The sequence below is a fragment of the Ammospiza caudacuta genome, chromosome 4 (genome assembly GCF_027887145.1).
Source record: "Ammospiza caudacuta isolate bAmmCau1 chromosome 4, bAmmCau1.pri, whole genome shotgun sequence".
Classification (NCBI taxonomy): Eukaryota; Metazoa; Chordata; class Aves; order Passeriformes; family Passerellidae; genus Ammospiza; species Ammospiza caudacuta.
This window is the reverse complement of record NC_080596.1, coordinates 54,259,081-54,278,798: the sequence shown is the minus strand read 5'-3', so window position 1 is coordinate 54,278,798 and position 19,718 is coordinate 54,259,081. Positions and strand designations below refer to the sequence as shown.

The 19,718-nt window shown below is 37.7% G+C and overlaps 1 protein-coding gene across 1 annotated transcript; it reads left to right on the top strand.

The window, feature by feature from the left end:
• Positions 1-6,964: 6,964 nt before the first annotated feature.
• TMEM33 (transmembrane protein 33) lies at positions 6,965-19,340 on the top strand. Its single transcript, XM_058803626.1, has 8 exons — positions 6,965-7,003; positions 7,095-7,159; positions 8,486-8,580; positions 9,020-9,207; positions 10,170-10,237; positions 10,947-11,080; positions 13,023-13,106; positions 14,452-19,340. The coding sequence occupies exons 2-8, from the start codon at positions 7,103-7,105 to the stop codon at positions 14,579-14,581; spliced, it is 756 nt and encodes a 251-aa protein (XP_058659609.1). The 5' UTR covers positions 6,965-7,003; positions 7,095-7,102; the 3' UTR covers positions 14,582-19,340.
• Positions 19,341-19,718: the final 378 nt, after the last annotated feature.

Below are 19,718 nucleotides of genomic sequence, written 5' to 3'. Positions count from 1 at the left end.
GCCAAACATCTTCCCCTGTTTCCTACCTCCCTCATCACGAATTTATCTGCTGAGGGCATTTTCTCATAGCTTCTGTCTCCTCAATGGGCTGACAGAGAATCATACTGAGAACTGTCTGGGTTTCTTTTCCTTTAAGCATCTTTCCTGGGATATTATCCATGCAGTCATTGAATTTTGTCACATTGGGTGAACTTCCAGAATTTTTTTCCAGCTTCTGTCAGAATTATTTAAATGTTACATCTGCACATTGTTTCTTGCTGTAGATAAAAGACTGAAGGAATCATGTGATGAGCTTGCCAGAGTTTTTAATATTTCAAGGTTTTTAATAAAGACCCTCTTCCTAATGTCATCCATGAAGATTAAAGCAAAGGTGCCATCTGAGAACTATTTGTAGCAGTCTTGGACCAACTGTAATGTAAAGCAAACTTAAAGAATATTTTTTTTTAAATCTCTGGTTTATCTTTCAATTAGGAGAATTTGCTTACTTTTCAGAACTGTGCAGCAGATTGAAATTCCTATCAGGAAGAATAAATAACATAACTCACCAAAAGTCCCATTAAGCTTCAGTGAAGAAGCTAAGAATGAGTGTACTCAGTTTTCTATAGCCATAGACTGAGTTCCTTGTGTTTCTCTTCCCAAGTCACTGACTGATAATACATTAACTATTCAATTTCAGAAGCTGTCATACATGTCAATAATCTTGCTCTGTTTTTAACTCTTCGTTTTACCTGTGACCCTCTCCAGATTGCTTACAATTTTCCTTGTGTAAATGCCAAATATCTCCCTTAAACTCGAACCTCCCTGTATTTTACCTTCCCAATGAAGTAATTACTACTGACTCTATATAAACAAACAAAGATTACTAAAGCAGAAGTGTTAGACAGGACATTTCTGCAAAAGTCACAGCACGGAACTCAATAAAAAGCTATGAGCCTCAAAGAATATCCTTCCATTACCAGTCACTCTGGTCAATATATAAATCAGAAGCTTTAAGCTTTCTTCTTCTGAGCAAGAAACTTATCCTTGACTTATCAAGTAGACTATCTGACTAATTGGTATCCTTGAGGATTTTTATATCTCAGTAAGAACATCTTCTGGGCTATGGACAGCTTGATTTCATTCAATTTCATGCCACTTCAGCACATGATTAAATCAGATTTAAATGGATGGACTTTACCTATGAGTGTTTGGAAGGACAAATTGAATTAACCTGATTGTCTTTCCATGTATTCTTTATCTTTTCTAGGTTTTAAGCTGTTACTGATTATCAGTGGCTACAAAAACCAGCTGGATAAAATATGCATATACCTTTTGTTGGCAATGATAATAAATTAATCTAACTAAAACTATATAGAATAAAACTAAAAATACAGAGAATAATTTTATAAACTGGAACACTTGCCTGCTATGTCTGGAATTGGATATGCTGCGAATGAAAAAACACCAATGAATAAAAATATCCCCACGTCCAAAATAAGCAATAAAATATCTGTGGAACATGTCAGTGGACATGTCAGTTGACTGTGCTTTAAATTTAATATCCAATATCAATTGTTAAAAATACTTCTACACATTCCTATCATGTAATCACCCATCCAGTTTTCTGTGACTGAATTTCTGAATGGGATCTCATGAAGAATGCAGAAAGTTTCTGATTTCTGAGTTTATCTGTATTGCAAAGTGCCTTTGAAAATTCAGCACTTGGAGTATATATTAAAAGATCAAGCACAATTTATGCAATATAATAAATGAGATCACTCAAACTTACCCTGGTTGGTAAAACATACCAGATTGTGTAAAAAGCTATCCAAAATCTAAAGCTTTTCTCTGAAGCCTCCTCTAATTTTAATAAATTCTTATATTTATACCTGTATACATTTACTGCCTAGGACATCTATAATGATGGTAAGAGTACAGATGATGCAGACAGACATGATCCAAGATCTAAAGATGCTTGTAAATGAAGCCAGAGGCAGCTTTGTGGGTGCAGAGAACAAAAAAGTACAGCCCATTTGTTGCAGTTGTGTGAGAAAACTTTTGTATGTGAATGGGATGGGATTCCCAACATACTGCCTGGCATACTTTTGTCAAAAGACATCTTTGGCTTTGTCACCTTCAGATAAAAGCAAAAATATTTCTCAGTGGTTCATTTTTATTCAGTTTATACAGCTTGCAACCCTAATCATTTATCTGTAAACTTCTGCTTGCACTGAATGAGCGGCAGAATGTAATAATAATGTCTCTGCTGAAGAAAACAGGACCACAGATTACAGTGTTATTAGTTTTTAGTTATTAGTGCAGAATCATGTTAAGTGTTACATCAATCTTGATGGGATTTTGCTCAGATCATGTAACAGACAGCAGTTTAAAAAGTGAATGACTTCATTTCACATTTCTCTGCATAGATAGAGCTAACATTCTCTGCATTGCAACAGAACTTCTGGGGAAAGCTCACAGATTTGGGGTTTTGTCCTTTATCCTCTTTTGATTCCCCCATTGTATCCTGTGATCAGTATGAGATAAGGAAGCCATTTACCAGCAGCCCAGTACTGAGTTCAGCATTGATCAATACACTTTCAGATACTCCTCTGAGCTTGCAAGATGATGCTTATCAATCTCTCCTGCTGTGGTACTTATAATCAAACACTACAGGTAGTCGAAAGTTTACATCTATAATTCACTATGTTCCTCCATTTGTTGATATGGTCTCTTGCTGCAGATTTCTAAAATCTTCCTAATCTTCCTTTAATTAATTTTTAAAAGAACAGTTACCTATCTTCCTTTCCATTCTTAAATTTTCAATATTTTTCATGTCCTTGATGGGTAAGACATTTCAAATAAAACACGCTGGCAAGGCTGCTCTCTGATTTAATCACATGACAATCCTTGTGCCATGCCTTGAATCCTATAACACACATATATAAAGTTATCATGTTTCTTTATGTACTGTCTTAAGTTTATACTTGAAGCTTCTGCGTCATCTATTTAATAACATAGGGATATAACAAAATGCTGGGAGTTATGAAATGCTGACACAGAAAGCGATTGTAAGGAATTTTGCACATTTATTTCACACATCTTCAAAAACTGTGGTTTCTCTTTTTCACTGTTTTGGCACAGACTCAGTAATTAAAAGGGTAATGCTTCCAGGAAGGGTGAGTAAATGGAAACTCCAGCTGTGAAGGAAAAGAAAAAAGAACATATTTGATATTGCTACAGACCATCCAGCAAAAATCACAAAGCAATCTGGTAGAGACAGAAGACTTCTGTTTCTTTTTCTGAAAAATGTAACAGGCATTTACCCAATGTCCTTTATTGTTTCTTGAGATTTGGATAGGCAGCTTGAGATAACCTCAAACAAGAACTAAATTGTTCATTAGAACTTTGCATAAAAACTTATTTTATCTTTGCATTATACACTACTGATACAAATAATGGAGCTAGTTTGGCAACGAGGAACTGTAATCCTATCGATCTTGGAGGAATGTTCTTTCTTTTATTTGAAATAAATAAAAACTGCATACAGATGTTAGCAACAGTACCTTCTTTCAAATCAGGGACAAAAGAGATAAATCATTATTTGAACCTCAAGTGCCCCTTGCTGCAAGGTGATGAACACCACCTAAACAATGCTATGCCATCATCTCTTAAAATGATTGAGAACTGATGCCACTGGAGATTGCATGCTTGTGATGGTGATGTTATTAAAAAGACAATAAAAAATTCAAATTTTAAACAACCTTTAATGCAAAATACCAGTTCTATAAAGTATTTATTTTGGCTTTCAAAATGCATTGACAAAGAATTACTGTTATAAAGTATTTCCATAGTGTCTGTAATGAGGTTCTCAGTAATTAATTTGAACACCATCAGAGCCTTCTTTGGATATTCAAACTGGCTTCAGATTGTCTCTGGAGTTTTGCATATGATTTCATCTGAAAACACATAGTGACTAAGAAAACTGGCAATGCTGGCTCTGGAGTTATATATTCCATTTCTATCCATATGCTACTGCTTGTGTGCCTACAAGTATATTACTAACTTTTTTGACCTAAAGTCTTCATTGAACTTCATCTAATTAATGCTGATGTGAGCATTAGTAAACTTGCACTGCCTCTGGAGAGTCTCATCCTTTCAGTCTCAGCCTTGCTAAACAAACGCAAAGCACTGCAATCATATTTTCTTCCATACAGTTCTAAAATGTGTGACTGATTTTGCAGACATACTAATTTATGTCTGCATAAAAAGGTGCTTTTTTTTTCTCCCAGGAGATATCAAACAGATTAGTGGAAGTAGGTGTATTCATCTGGGCATAAAAGGTCAAAATATATGCCTTTGCATCCATAACTTTTTAAATTAAGAGCAAGCTGCTCCCAGGTATCATTACTGTCAGTAATATTCTGATAGGTGTATAAATTTTTGGGGGGAAAACATGGAAGTGCTAGTTACAATTTCAGCTGTGTCTGTGCTGATTGTGTTGGACTGCCACAGTGGGAAAATGGGACTGTACTGCTAATGAGGTAGGTAAGTCCTCAGCAATTACAATGACACTCTTATAAATATCTGAACTATCAATTACCAATGAAAGCAAACGAGGGCCTTGATGGTATGGAAGAATCCTCTTACAACTGTTGGAAACAAAATCATTCATAACACACAGATCAATTTCTGCTCCTCCTCTCGGCTCAACCAGTAATGCCATTGCAGAGGAGAACTGGGAAAAGGAGGAGCCAAGAGCTGACACTTGATTTCTAAAAATACAATTTTATGTCTTCGAGCAAGTTAAACTAAACAGTAGTATGGTCTGAAGTGCTCGACAGAAGAGACTACATCGAACAAGAAGCAACAAGAGGTGCAAAACAAAAGGGGAAAGTAAGAAGAACAAGGATTGGTATGAAGGAAAAGGGGATTAGTTGCAAAGGGCAAAGAGGGACATTTTGTATTAAATCTTCCAAAATATGATTTTTTTTAATCCATGAACTTTCAGAAATAAATAATGCTTTAACATTCTGTTTAAATGAAATTAAGGCAAAATTATCAAAGACAACTTTTGCTGTTATGACCAAGAGACCAAACCAGAATCTAAAAATTAATGCTTTGCATAAAGGTGCATTGAGCACTTCCTAAATTACAAGTGCTTAGAAATGAAAAGGCACTCTTGCTAAAGACATGTAGCTGTCATCCTAGGTTCATTTAAGAAATACAAGTAATCTTGAACACTGGCAAGGTTTTTATCCCTTTGTGACATTTCAGTTAAACATTCAGTGGTTTTCATGTTTCAGTTACATCTAAACAAATCTCCTGGATATATCAATATTTCATTTTGAAATATAGTAATCTGGAAATGGTTCAACTTGAATTTACTGGGCTATATTTGTAGTCTTAATTTTGGTTTAGCATAAATGTTTGTCAGTCTCTATTACACACCTGAGAATGCCCAGCAGACACACTGAGAATCCTAATTCCCTACTGCTGTTTAGTAGAGTCTCCTCCACCTGCAGAAAAATCAACTCAAAGTAGGAGGTAGTTCTTGCATCTACTTCACAGTCACCTAAATGAGAGATGAATGGTTGGGAGAGAAGTGGGAAATCAGGTTCTGCATTTTCAATTTAAAAGTGTTAACTAGCCTAAGATTGCTTAGATTATTTGCCATTGTTATGGTATTAGAATCCCTATCAACTGACTCTTTTGCTCCTTTCTTGTCAACCTACTTCATTACACATTCTTCCTGAGCATCTTCCAATCAATCTTCAGGTTTAATTACCATAAGTCAGAAATAAGGATGATTGCAGATGTTGATTCCCAGCATCCTTGGTGACAGGAATATGTCTTTCTGGCTGTTAAAGAGTAATTGAATTGAAAGCCTCTGGGAACGATTAGAACCTGGAGCAGACGCTTGCTGTCCTGAAACCCGTGCTGCCAGGAGGGGGAACCTGCTGCACATCCTTGAGAGAAAGCCAGACGCACAACTACACGAAGCCACAGCAGCCAAAAGTCAAAGGTGTCAGTCACCAGGCCTGCATTTTGGTTTGATGCCACTTCAGACGAGTTATAGACTTCCAAATGAGAACAGAAACATGTTCACATAGCTATTCGGCACAAATAATTTTAAAAACCCATCAATATTAAAGGCAAGGGGAAGATTAATGAAGGGAGGATTAAACCTTTCCAAGACCTTGCAAATTACATAAGCTACATGTTGGAGACCGAACAGAAGGCTGCTTCTGCTTTGTGCCATCCTTCTGTCAGAGGTGGCTGATATACCTGTACCCGAGTGAAGCTCCCTAATTTATGATTTGATGATAATTGACCAAAGATTTCAGAAACTTGTTTCAAAAATCCTGCTTTTTAATATAATACCACTGACAGTCTTTAGGCTCACGTGGCCTTGAAGAGGTGCGGTTTACCCCCGTCTTTTTACATTATAGGGAAGCAATGACACTGAAACACAGGGGCACAACCTTGCACCGGTTTTGTGTGACACCACTGGGCCACCGCAGCACCGGGAACTGCGGAGCACCCCACACGGGTCCTGTGACGCTACGATTCCCATTCATATCGCTGATGCTCAGCACTGAGCCTCGCCAGGCCGCTGTGGAAACCCAGAGCCCTGGAAATCCAGCCGGCCCTCAGTGAGCAAACACTCCCCAAACTGGGGCTGAAGCGAGCACTAATACTGTTGCTGCAGCTGTCACCACACACAAGTGCCCCTGAGCAGACCCTGCAGACGGAGCCGAGCCCTGATGTCCGGGCTGCTGTGCACAGCGGAGCAGGAACCAGCGTCCCGCCCAGCGGGCTCGGCCGCAATCGCAGCCGCGCTCCCGTCGGGCCATCCCCGCGCACCTCCCAGCGCCGGCCCGCGACGCCACCAGGCGCCGTCGGGAGCATCCCAGACACCGCCTACATTGCCCGGCAGCCCCGCGGCCCGCGGGAAGTGGCGTCCGGCCGCATCCGGGAGTGTGGATCTGCCGGAGCGTGTTCCGTGCCCGGTGCGGCGCTTGCGGTGGGTCGCGGCCGGGCCGGGAGCGGGAGCTCGGGAGGCGGCGGCTGCGGTCGCCCGTGTCCCGCAAACTGAGGCGCTTCTCTCCCCGCAGGTGCGGCCATGGCGGACTCCACGCAGAACGGGCCCATGGCAGGCGGGGCCGGCGGCGGGGCCGTGGTAAGGAGCTGCCGGAGCTGCCGGGCCTGGAGCCCGGGCCGGCCGCGGTGCTGCTCCGGCGGCGGGCGGGGGGTCCTGCCGGGGGGACGGCAGCGAGCACCGCTCGCCCGGGTGCGGGCAGGGGCGAGCAGCTTTCGCTTTCCGATCGAAAGCGTGCTGTTGGTGTGCCGCTGCTCTTGAAAATGGCTGAATTGAAAGTAATTCCGTGTGCTAGCATCTGTATTTCACAGAATCATAGAATATGTTGAGTTGAAAGGGACCCACAAGAATCACTGAGTCCAGCTCGTTGGCCCTATACATGACGCCCCAAGAAGTCGCGCTGTGTGCCTGAGAGCATTGTCCAAAGGCTTGTACTCTGTCAGGCTTGGTGCTGTGACCACTTCCCTGGGGAGCCAGTTCCAGTGCCCAAACACACTCTGGGTGAAAAACGTTTTCCTGATAATCTAACCTAGCCTTGACACAGCTTCATGCCATTTCTGTAGTTATATTGTGCATGTAAGATACGAAATCGTGTTATGAAGATGCTTGTAGGTTTCTGATCAATTCCATAGCGATGCACTAGACATATAGGGGAAAAGAGGATTCTTCAAAAGCTGGTCCAGATTTGGAAAAAAGTATGAACTCTATCAGAAGGAAGGAAGCTCTTGTTTAGATTCTGATGCACATAGAGCCAAAAGCATTCTGTCTTTCATTAGAGCCTTTAAGGCACTTTGGCTATATCAGGACTGAGGAGGGCAGTGGTTAGGGAAGAGAGGTGCAGAATTGCTGTGAAAAGTTTTCTGCTTTTTCAAGGCCAGGAATATGTAAGCCAAAACGATGCCACTTTCCTTGTAATGTGGTTATGCTAGTTTTACCTGACCCTGTATTTTTTTCCCCTTCAATTGGAAGAATTGTGGAGATTTAGCCTCAGGTTTGTGCATTGAATTCTAAAAGAAACCTTGAAGCAAAAGTCAGTCAGGTCTGGAGACCCTACATGATAACATTTGTGAAGCTGACTGTTTAGTGAGGCATGTTTGGATAGAAAAACTATTTTTCTGGAATTTCTTACCACTGTATTTAATTGTAATGTACAAAGGAACCTCTTGGTTTTGAGGAAGCTGAACTATTTTTGATCTAGCTAGTAACATCATATGAGCCAAGTATTACAGAACAAAAAAAAAAAAAAAGCTTTCTGCTTCAAGCTATAATTTGCTTATATTTGAGGTTGGAGAAAGATTTGAAATTTAATAGAGTTGGGAAGAATGTTCATTGTATGCAAGTATTAAAATACCAACTTCTGGTGGGGCTGGTATTTTTTTTTCTTTTTTTTTTTCTTTTCCAATGTAGCAATTTCTGATGGCTAACAAGTTGGATACAGCAATGTGGATTTCCCGCTTGTTCACGGTTTACTGCTCAGCTTTATTTGTCCTGCCTCTTCTAGGGTATGTACTGAAATATAAATATAAATATTATATACTGAAATATAAATTTAAATATTTACAAACAACTAGATTCTCTTTACACGAAATTGTTTTTTCATGTAAGGTAAATTGCTGTTATTTGGGTTACTTAGATTCTTTTTGTCAGAATAGTTTATAGATTTTAGATTGGTTTAAAACACTTGTAGATGTGTTTGGAAAATATATTGAAAAAATGTAAAGTAGTGGTAAATGCATGTTTTTGTGTGTAAATGGAGTATTATATTGAGTTGTCTTAGGCACCTGCAGTAAAGTCAGTGTTAAACAGCGTTTGAGTTATTTTCTGGGAATAGTGCTTATGTACGATAACATAAATAAATACGTCAGGCATTGTTCAGTTGTGATGCAATTCTCGAAGGTAGAGCTTGGTTCTCATGGTAACATCTCCTCTGATGATTTGCAGGTTGCACGAAGCAGCAAGCTTTTACCAGCGTGCCTTGCTGGCAAATGCTCTCACCAGTGCCCTCCGACTACACCAAAGGCTACCGCACTTCCAGCTGAGCAGGGCTTTTCTGGCTCAGGCTTTGCTGGAGGACAGCTGCCATTACCTGTTGTACTCCCTTATCTTTGTGAATTCCTACCCTGTTACGAGTATCCTTGTCTTGTGTCATCCTGCTGATGTTTTTAAATATGTTAAAAACATGTTTCTTTTCATCACTTTTGCCATGATTTGAAAAGCTAGTTGAACTAGTTTGATATGTTTGCTATTTATAGAACATACTCTGTGTAAAATATGAGAGGCTTATGTTGATTGATCCATATTCAGTTTAATCAGCTCTATAATTAGAGCACTGCATTCTCTGTCTACTTAGACTTTCTTTTTTGAGGCCTAAATTTGGGGGATTTTATGACCAGCCTCCAGTGATATTTGGGGAAGATGGTATCTCATTTATTGCCAGTGCAGGGTTTATACATGTCTTCTCACTGTAGTAGACATTCATCATGTAGACAGATAATTATTTAGTAGTAACTTTCTCAGATAAGTTATTAAACTGATAAAAGTCTGCAAAATTTGCTCCTGTGGATTGTCAAAGGTGACATGTCAGAGCTGACATTTCTTAACGCCACATGATATATGCTTAATGTCCTACTCCTAAAATCCTTCTGGCAGAGAAATGTCAACATTCTTGCTCTGTAAAATCAGAATGGCTGGCAACTGCATGTTCTTTGGTAAAGAAATTAATTTTGTAGCATATTTTAACCAAAGATATGACTACACGTATTTCAGAGGTTTTGAGCAGTAAGCTCAGGTGTGCCTTCTGTGCAGAGAGAACACATTTCAGTAGAAATGCACTGCTGTCTAATGGTGTGTGTTATACTTTTGTATACTTGCAGACACCCATATTTTGAAGGTAATAAAAGTGCATAGCAAAGAAGTGTAAGAAGCAGAAGGAAGAGTTATAAATATAGGTCGTAGACTTAGACATATCTTCATCCAGTATAGGTCATTCCAGCCAAACTTTTGCAAAGATCCATCAAGCTGCCACTGGTGTAACATCATGGAGAAATGAAGCACTTGCACAGCCTGTAATTTTCCTTATGGCTTGCTTCAGTGAGTATTTTTCCAGTTCTGCTGTTCTCTTTGCTTCATGCTGCCACATACACAAAGAAGGTTCTTGATGTAAGTATGATCTGTATGTGTTACAATGAATACAGTTAGTATTCTTGGGGTTTATAAACAGGTTTGAGTTGCAGCTCTGGTTTGGTTGTCTTTGGCTGAATTAGAGGAATTAGAGTGAAACTGTAATATAGAATCTCAGCTAATTATTTTTCTCACTAATTATTTTTCTTCAAATGTTTTTCTTTGAAGGAAACAAAATCTGTGGAACAATTAAGTTGAAACTTAAGACATGTCTTTTTCAAGCTAAACCATAGCCTCTGAATTTTACTGTTCTATTTCAGTAATAAAGTAACAAACTACAGGGTGAGACTAGCAAGCAAAATACTTGTCAGTTGGACTTGCTGCTCAATGCACTGCCTTGTGCATGTTAACATAACTCCAGGCTTTGGTGTTCCTGACTGGGCTGTCTCGCTATCATAGGCACTTCCTCCTAGTGGACTGAACAAGGCTCATGGCTGTCTCTGTGCAGTTGAAACTAAAATTGGTGGGTGAGAGAATTGCAACATCTGATGCTTTTAATTGAACTCTGTAAATTATGGAGTTCCAAGCCTCCCGTAGTTTTCCTTAGGATATTAATCTCAAAAGTGATGAAGTCTTAAAATGTTGAAATGGGTGGTAAATAGCAATTGTTTGCATTTTGTTTTCTCTGTACTTATGGAGATAGATGTAACTTTTATGTTTTCTGTAAATAATTTTTTCTTCTTTAAAGGCACGAAGTTCAAATAGTTTGCCCTTTTTGAGAAATCTCTTAGAGAAACTGAGTGCTAATCAACAGAATATTCTAAAATTCATTGCTTGCAATGAAATATTCCTGATGCCAGCTACAGTTTTTATGCTCTTCAGGTAAGAATAATGGTAAATATTTAAATAATTTAAAAACTTGCTACTCAAGACTGCTTTTTGCAAATGAGTTCTCTGTGGCTCGTAGTACTCCATTTGTATGGTTCTGGCTGACAGAGGCTTGAACTTCAAATAAAATTTAAGTGATTCTTGGACTTCTTAAGTTGGTACATCCTGACATCAAAAGGCATTCACTATGATGTAACTGAGCACCAGAAAACCTTCCCTTTCATAGTGTGGGTGATGAGTCACATGGGAGATTTTCAGGCGTGACACTTGAATTCGCCTACATTTCTATCAGCACATTGTTCAGTAAGTTTAATTTTGGTTCGTTTAGTAGAATATTAAGATCTTCAGCTTCACTAAAAGTGAACTCTTATTTTTGACAATTAGATTCCTGAAATTTAAATGGCAAAGTTTCATTATGCAAAAAGTGTGCAAGCAGGAGTAGGTTGCATTCTCTCCTATGCTGCTTCTGAGCAGTGACGCCTCTGGGTTTTTTTATTCCGTTTGATTTTTCTTGCTGTGTTGCCTGTTGAAGTCATTTTAGGGATCTCAAACATGTTGAAATCCTGCTGAAGTTGTACAGGCATAATGACCTGCCAGTCACAGAAGTTTGGGTCATTGCCTTTTAATATTTGGAGAGGGAATGCAGCCTTTGTTCTATTTAAGTTATAGCATAGTGGGAACATTTCTCATGAGTGGTCTCATAAACAGCATAAAGGAGGCTTTACCTTCTTGGACAGGATGCATAATTTGTCTTTATCTTTTGATGTATCAGCTGAACATTTCAATGCTTCAGCCCTCAAGGATTGCATTGCATCTGAGACCACTTACCAGCTGACAGATACACTCTATCCAGTATCTGAAACTTTCAAGTGCTTTGAACTTAGTATAGCTTTTTCTTTTTCCTTTTGCCTCTCTGTGGAGAATGTAGTATGTGAAATATTGCTGCTTGATATGTCATCTGGTAGATACTGAAGCTTGTAAAAGGTCATATGCCAAACTTGAAAATAATTGAATTGCTAAATGCAGCTATTGTGAGATTTTGTTCTTTAAATGTTGTAGCATATTAAATTGTTTGTCAGTACTGTATAGGTTTCAAGATTTCCTCTTTCTTCCCTCTTGTAGCTGACTTTCACTTTATATTTTTCTTTTGGCTAAAGATGCTGCTAATACTTGAAGGAATTCTACTTACTGGAACTTACTTACCATCATGCCTAAATTCAAACATAATTTTTCAATAATGTGTTATTTAAAGTGGCTTCAGTCACTAAAGCTTAGAGCATTTCTGTGCTTCACTGTGTATGGTTTGTGTGCTATGTTTCCACTATTTCACAGCACAGCTGTGTCAAACAGCAGTTTTGTGAAATACCAAAGCCTAATTTTACTGTAACTGAAATAACTGGATATTAGCTTGGCATTATAGTCTCATGATACATCTGGAATTGTCTGCAGTGTGTTCTAAGAAGTTTTGCAAAAGATGCTAGAAATAGGTCCAGATATTCAAAGTGCTGCAATTAGATGGAACAGGGTCACTGTAACTGGAGTGCTTATGTCAGCCAGTTTCTGGGCTTACCAACGAGTGTTTTCTTGCTATGGAACACGTGTCCACCATCATTCCTGTAATTCTTTGCACACCACCAGAAATGAGGCATATAAAAACATTTCATAAATATAAAATCAATACTAAAAAATCTTTAACTGCTTCATTGAGCAGTTTTATTCTATAATGTTTCTGCATTTGTAAGTGTATAGTTATGTACTTTTGCTTGTCAGATCTAGATTTTCTGATCCAATATGACCCAAATCTTAACTTGTTTTTAAGCCCATGTAGTTTACTTGCTTTTCTTTAAAAGTTTTTCTTAAAAATTCCTTGGGTTTGGTGTTCTGTTTTGGATTTTTGCTTGTCACTAGTAATCTCTAGTGAACTATTCTCTTTCAGTGGACAAGGGAGTCTGCTGCAGCCATTCATCTACTACAGGTTTCTTACATTACGCTACTCCTCTCGGCGAAATCCGTACTGTCGGTAAGTGCTAAATTGATTTTGGAAGCTTGTGTTTAACTGCATGGTGCTTAGGCATTCAGAAACTTCTCATTCTAAAATGAATGCAGAACTCATAATACTCTGTCTGTAAATGGCAGTTATAGAATATGAAATACACCTGGATGCTAAATAAAACATGGTTGGTTAAAGGTTAGATTTATTTCATATAAGTGATCAGAAAAGTACCACCATTCTTGAATGGTAGCTTTCAGAACATACTTGTGTAATTAAAACTACACTTTGGGAATAGAAGTCTTTCTTATCCGAGAGATATCCTTATTTTTAGATTCTAGGTAGCACTTAAAAACTTGTGTAATAATGAGAGAAAAAAGTTTCTGTGGATGATCTTAAACATGTTCATTACCATCTTTAGTTAAATCCATAAATAAAGCTAATTGTATTTGAAATAAAACCTTACTGATTTTGACAGTTGATCAAGCTTTAGATTTTATTGCTTTAGACTTTGAAATCATAAATATTCCTATAAATGTTTACTCAGGTGAGTGCTTTTTAGAAATTTTCTTATGAGCATTTCATAGTGTAAGATTTTGTGAACAGACTTTCCAGTCTACTGGATCAGAAAATGGCTTGCTAGAGTGCCAAGAGAGTGGCTTTGGCTGCCACGATATGCAAAGACAAGTATGAGAATCATAAATTTAATTGTCTTCTATTCCTAATTTTTGTAAGAAATCAATGGTTCCATCCTACTACATATATTTATTTTTAACAACACCAACAACATCTATGAAGTTGCTCTACTACTTTGGTATCTAAAAATAATTTAGGCTGTACAGTACTAAAATTGACATTCAGTAGAACTAGTTTATCCAAAAGCTTCTGCTGGCATTTTTGTAGTTTTAAGGGAAATTGGTGCCAAGGGTTTTACTTCTCATGTATGTCTTCTAATAGTTGCTTCTGCAGTGCAGGGTTCTTGGATATTGCCAAGAAGTAGCACAAACACAATAGCCTCCCAGCTCCTTACACTATTTGTGATAAAGCATTTTCCCCTTTTCTCTTTTTTATAGTGCTTGTGTAGCTTTTATAGTCTTTTTTTTTGTTGTTTTGTTTTTTTCTTGAAGCTGGAATTTTTCTGCTGTCTCTAGCTCAGTAACTTCCAGCTAAGGATAGAGTTAGTTAAAATGTTAATGTTTAAAAGTCAAGAATTCTGAAGCTCTTGGAAGCAGTACTGAGTTGGTCTAAGGAATTTAACTTAAAATGTGTGAGTGTGATATTGAGAAGTTAATGAAAAAGATGTATGTGGATAGTACTTCTGATAAATGCTGTAGGATTTTATAACTGATTTTTATCTTTAAATCTGATTTTTCAGGACTCTCTTCACCGAGCTCAGGATTGTTGTTGAACACTTAATAACGAAGCCCTCGTGCCCTGTTTTTGTAAGAAGACTATGCCTCAGTGGCATTTCCTTTATAAGCAGATTGGCACCAACTGTTGCATAGCCAAATTCAGGCACTCGTGTTTTGTGAACATTATGAGCAGCTGGCACTTCTGCTGATGATTGGAAATTCCTGGTTTTACACTGATTTCACTCCAGGCTGTATAAAAATACATAAATGCTTTTCTTGGAGATAATATGAAATTTAGCATATCAAAAACAAATAATAGAAACTTAATTAACCGTGCTGTATTGTTAATTGATGACAAAAGTATCTGCATCCTACCTAAAGATGCCCTATCATACGAGTTTGTTGTTTTGTTTTGTTTTTTTTAAATCAAGGATTGTTTGAGATTGATTGAAAATTATTATAAGAAATCTGTGCTCTCTAGGTTTATGTTAGTTGGAACTATAGCTACTTTAGGATGTCTCCAGTGGTTAGCAGTTGATACATATACCTATGCAGTACACTTTGGACAGTATTCTTCTGCTTACTAAATGTATCTGTAGAACTATTTTGTCCAATTTGCTAGATTCAGTGTGGAAATATGGCTCACTTTGAAGTTAACACAAGGGATTAAAATCTATCCAGCTGACAGAGATAACACTCCTTTGTGAAGGAGAGGCTATTTTTATTCATAATACTTTAAAAGAACTCTCCCATGTTTCTACCTTGTGACATGATCTTACGTTATGCTGTTGGAAGAAATACTAAGACTGTTTTCTTGTCATAACAAGTTGTTTTACCAAGCCAAACTGCTGACCTGTAGGATTTTAAGACTAAGATGCAATGCTTAAACTTTTAACCATGTCTCAAATGAACTAATCAATGTTCATGAAGTAACATTTGCAGTCATTGCAGATTTGATCGCGTGTCCACACATATGTGAGACTGCAGTAATTGAAGCATGTTAGCTTTGTAGAAAATTAATCTGTAGGTACCTCTGTATAAATTGTTATTCCAGTTTCTGAGACCCTCATTGTGATGAGAAATTTGCATAAAGAATTGCACCTGTTTAGGCAGCTTCTGAAACAAATGGGTGTAGGATTTCTTGGCATAAATCCATCTGATGACTGATCTGAAGCCAGTGTCATGACTACAGAAATGAATATTAAATTAAGTGCATAAATTAATAACACTGGTTATGCATTCACCCAGCAGCTGAAGGGTAGGTCATGGAAAAATAATACTGTGTGAACACAACTTCTTGCCAGAAATTCAAGGCAAAATATTTGCCGAATTTTCTGTAGTTAGTGTTAGTATTCTAATTGCATAAAGAGCTTTCATTGGCCTTTTGTAAAATTCTGTAGCACTCAAATATTCCTCCACAGTCAGAGAAACTTTATGAGAAAACAGTTTCAAAAGCAGTCTTGAAGCAAAGTATTTTGCTGTGACTATTGAGTTTGTGATATGGATATCATTCCAACTTTCCAGTTGTGTTAGTTTTTAGATCAGAGCTATGTATTTATGAACTTATTTCATTTTTTTTGCTCAACCTCTTGGTACTGATGAACCATTTGGTAATTGAATATGATATTCTTCGACTACTTGTCTTGCTCTCTGAATGTGATAGCTGTTTATAGAATACTTGCACACTGCAGAAGCAACTGCATGCAGTTAATGCTCTACAGCTGCTAAAGACTTGCAATGAGATTGATTATGTGTATATCCTGTAATTTGAGGATTTGATAAAAACTAAAATTTCTACTGCAATAAAAGGAGTGTTAAATGTAACTTGCTAGGCTCTTCAGGCTCATTTTCTCTCTTTAACACAACTTACTGATGCTTGAACCTGGAAGTTGAGCAGAATGCTGTCCTGTATGTATGTGTACATGTTTTTATATTCCCACTGCTGCTTCTGAATTGGGATATAATGTCTTGTGCATTTCTAAATTATAGGGAATTTTTGCCTTCTAAAGTGCAAAAATTTATGACTTTTCCTTCAAAATCTAACCCAAGACTAAGCACTACAACAATGGTATCTAATCAGAGAAAAGTCTAGACCTACTTACTACTGTTTCAGTTTCTCAGCACAATTCTAGACCCTCTGTCATGTCGCATGATGTGTTTTCTGAATGGTGACATCAGATTCTCTTCAGCTGTTGGCACCACTGCGATGTAAAAATGAATTTGGTCATCTAAGTTGATCCCCCATCCTGGAATTGGAAGGCAAATAAATCTGTAATTGCAGTAAGCAAAATAACATGTTACTTCTGAGCAAATTTTTGTGGTCTGACTGCTGTTATGGGTGCATTCTAGTGTTCCTTAATTGTATGGTGGTACAGAATTAGAGAGGAGTCTAAACTGGATCCAGTGTAATGCAGCTGTAACTGAAGGATGCTAAATAGAGATCCAACTCAATGAATGCAGGAGGAGGATTAAAAGGAGTAAGTGAATGACAATGCTGTGAGTAAAGAGTTGGAAGACTCTTTGCTGTGAAGTAGAAGTTAACCAAGAGGAGGAAGTTCCATAAAAGGGATTTGATTTGGTTTTGCTAGTAGCATATTCTTAGCTGTGCTTGATAAATGAGCAGCTTGTGGCCTGGTAAAACTTACTTCTCTTATGTGCTGAGAAAACATGGAACAACGTTGTAAGAATAATGTTTAAGCCAAATAAATAGGGCAACTGACCTGTGCTTTGCATTAACTTTGATTTTTACTGTAGCCTTTTAGCTGCCTAAGTGATAACATCGAGTTTCCTCAGTGCTGGCAAAAACATGCTATCCTTGAGCCTGCTTCCTCACCACAGTTTGTGACTGTTTCTATTCTAATGAGTAAATTAGATGTAAAATGCTGGTAGTATCTGTTAGGTTGAGGGGTTTTTTTTGGTGAAGGGAGCTGTATGTTCATGCTGCTATGCTGTCAACAGCTAGCTGTGATGCAGAGGCTGTGACAGAAGTCTGTGATTGTTGAGAAATTCTGCAACTGACCATAAAGTGCCTGCCAATCCCAAAACGAAGCAGAGGAGTTTTTGTATTACTGAAAGGTTTCCTACCTAATGTGATAACTGTTTCCACTGGCATAAATCATACTGCTCATTGCTTTTTGTCTTCTTGGCTTTCCTATGTTAACAGTGTTTGACAGATTCTGTGGGTAGACCAACCCCTTGCTCTGCACAAGCTTTCTGTAGAAGTGATGCTCCAGCTTGACACCTGTCTGTTTTCATATGTAGATAAAGTATCAGGAGCCATTGGGTCTGTTGGAGCAGCTAATGCCAGTTAGGAATTCTTACACACAAAGTAACTCACCAATACATCCATGCTCTCCTTTATTGCTTTTTATTTCATTTTATACATATATTGTCATTTCTGTGCTGTCAGTTTTATGTTTTGCTCCTTTATTTGGTGGGTGTTTAATTGGAGCAATATCTGTGAATGTTGTAAGGATTTAAATAAAAATTATTAGGAGCCACTATTTCTTCAAACAGTTTTGGAGCTGCTAACTATGTATGTGATTGTACTGTCCAAACAAGTAACATGGCCAATTATTTTGTACAGTCTGTGTTAGACCCTTTTACCATTAGGCACCTGTATTGCAACATCTGCTGTACAGATGCTGTGTTTATTAAGGAAGTTCTTACCCATTTTAAAGACAGGAATGGAGACAAGGAAGGAAGGAGCACTTGCCTGATGTAGGAGTTCTGGCAGAGTAGGAAATAGAAAAGAGTTGGACAAGTGCCCAGATGAAACTGATTTGTTTCTGCCCTACATATAACTTGTTAGTCCTGCTGCTAAAATTATTGTAACTGTGGTCTTAAATACTTTAAAAAGTACTGTACCTTACTTTGCTCAGATAAAAAGTGCTGTACTTTACAGTGCTCAGATTAAGGGTAAAGAAGATAGTGTGCTAGAACAACACGTTCTTTCAAAGTCAAAATTGATTTTCACGTGCAGTGCTAGGTGTGGCCCTTGTATTATCATCTCTGACAAAAAAATAGCATTAGGAGCAGAATAAGATCCTGAACCCTTAATGTACAAGATGGTAGTAGGGTATGCTAATCTGTTTTAATTGTCTATAATTTTTAATTGCTGTCATACACCTATTTGTGATTAAACTATATATATATATATACACTGAAATCAGTTAGTGTATCTTTATATTGTAACTTCTGTAGTGCTGTAATTTTCTTAAAGTCACAGGAACAGTCAGGCCTTGCTGTTTTAAATCAGCTTTTAAGGACAGAACCTTAAGCAATTCTTTATTCCAAAGATGGAAAGATATCAGTATGGATAGTGTAATAGAATTTAATCTTGAATGTGGATTCAAAAATCTTTTTCATAAAATCTCAGCATTACTTTTTAACTTCTCTGCAGAAGCTAGCTCTGTGATAATGGCAGATGTTGTGCAGGTAAGGGAGTTTCATTGCTTAGTTCTGTGCCATCCAGATGGTATAAACTTTTAAAATTAATTGAAAAATTCATCTTTTACTTGTATTCAAGGACTGAGGCACAAAATGCTAATGTAAGGGCTCAGAGGGGAAATATAGTTCTCCTGCATATTTGAGAAAATGTGAAGCCCTTTCAAGAAAATCTAATAAACATAATAATCGCAGGCTGCTGACACTAAGGAAAAAGCACCTCATTCGCTCTTTCTTTTATGCAGTGATTTACTGGTCCCTACTGATTTTCAAATTGGATCACTGCATTAAATTATCCATACCAGTACCTGTGAAAGAAAGCACTGGGATCCATATTTGTTCAGTGCTGTGCTTAAATCAGCAAGAATGATAAATTTGATGGTATGAAATTGGAAATACCAAGGGCTTCTCTCAGTGAATGAGCAAGTAGTTCCATTTGTAATTTATTGTGACCCTTTTTCACTGTATGTGCTTTGTATGTCAAATATTTATTTTGAAACAAATTAAATAGTTTTCTGTATTGATACCTATTGTTTTGTTGATGTTCTTGAAATCAAACTGTGTATAGCTTCTGGATTTTAAATATTACCAGTGTGTGTTGCACTTAAGTTCAAATCTCTGAGTGAGTTTGAGTTACTGACCAACAGCTTTGTGTTAAGTCTTCCAGGTGCATGTTGGGTGTTGTTTTTTTTGTGTGTTTAGAATAATGCAGAATGCAGTGAGCTACTGCAACACCTCATTTACTTTTTCTAGAGAAACAGGAAGATTAAGGTGTATACCAAAACAACCAAAAAAGAGCTGATTCCTGCCTTTAATTCTTGGAACTATTCTGCTTTATATCTGG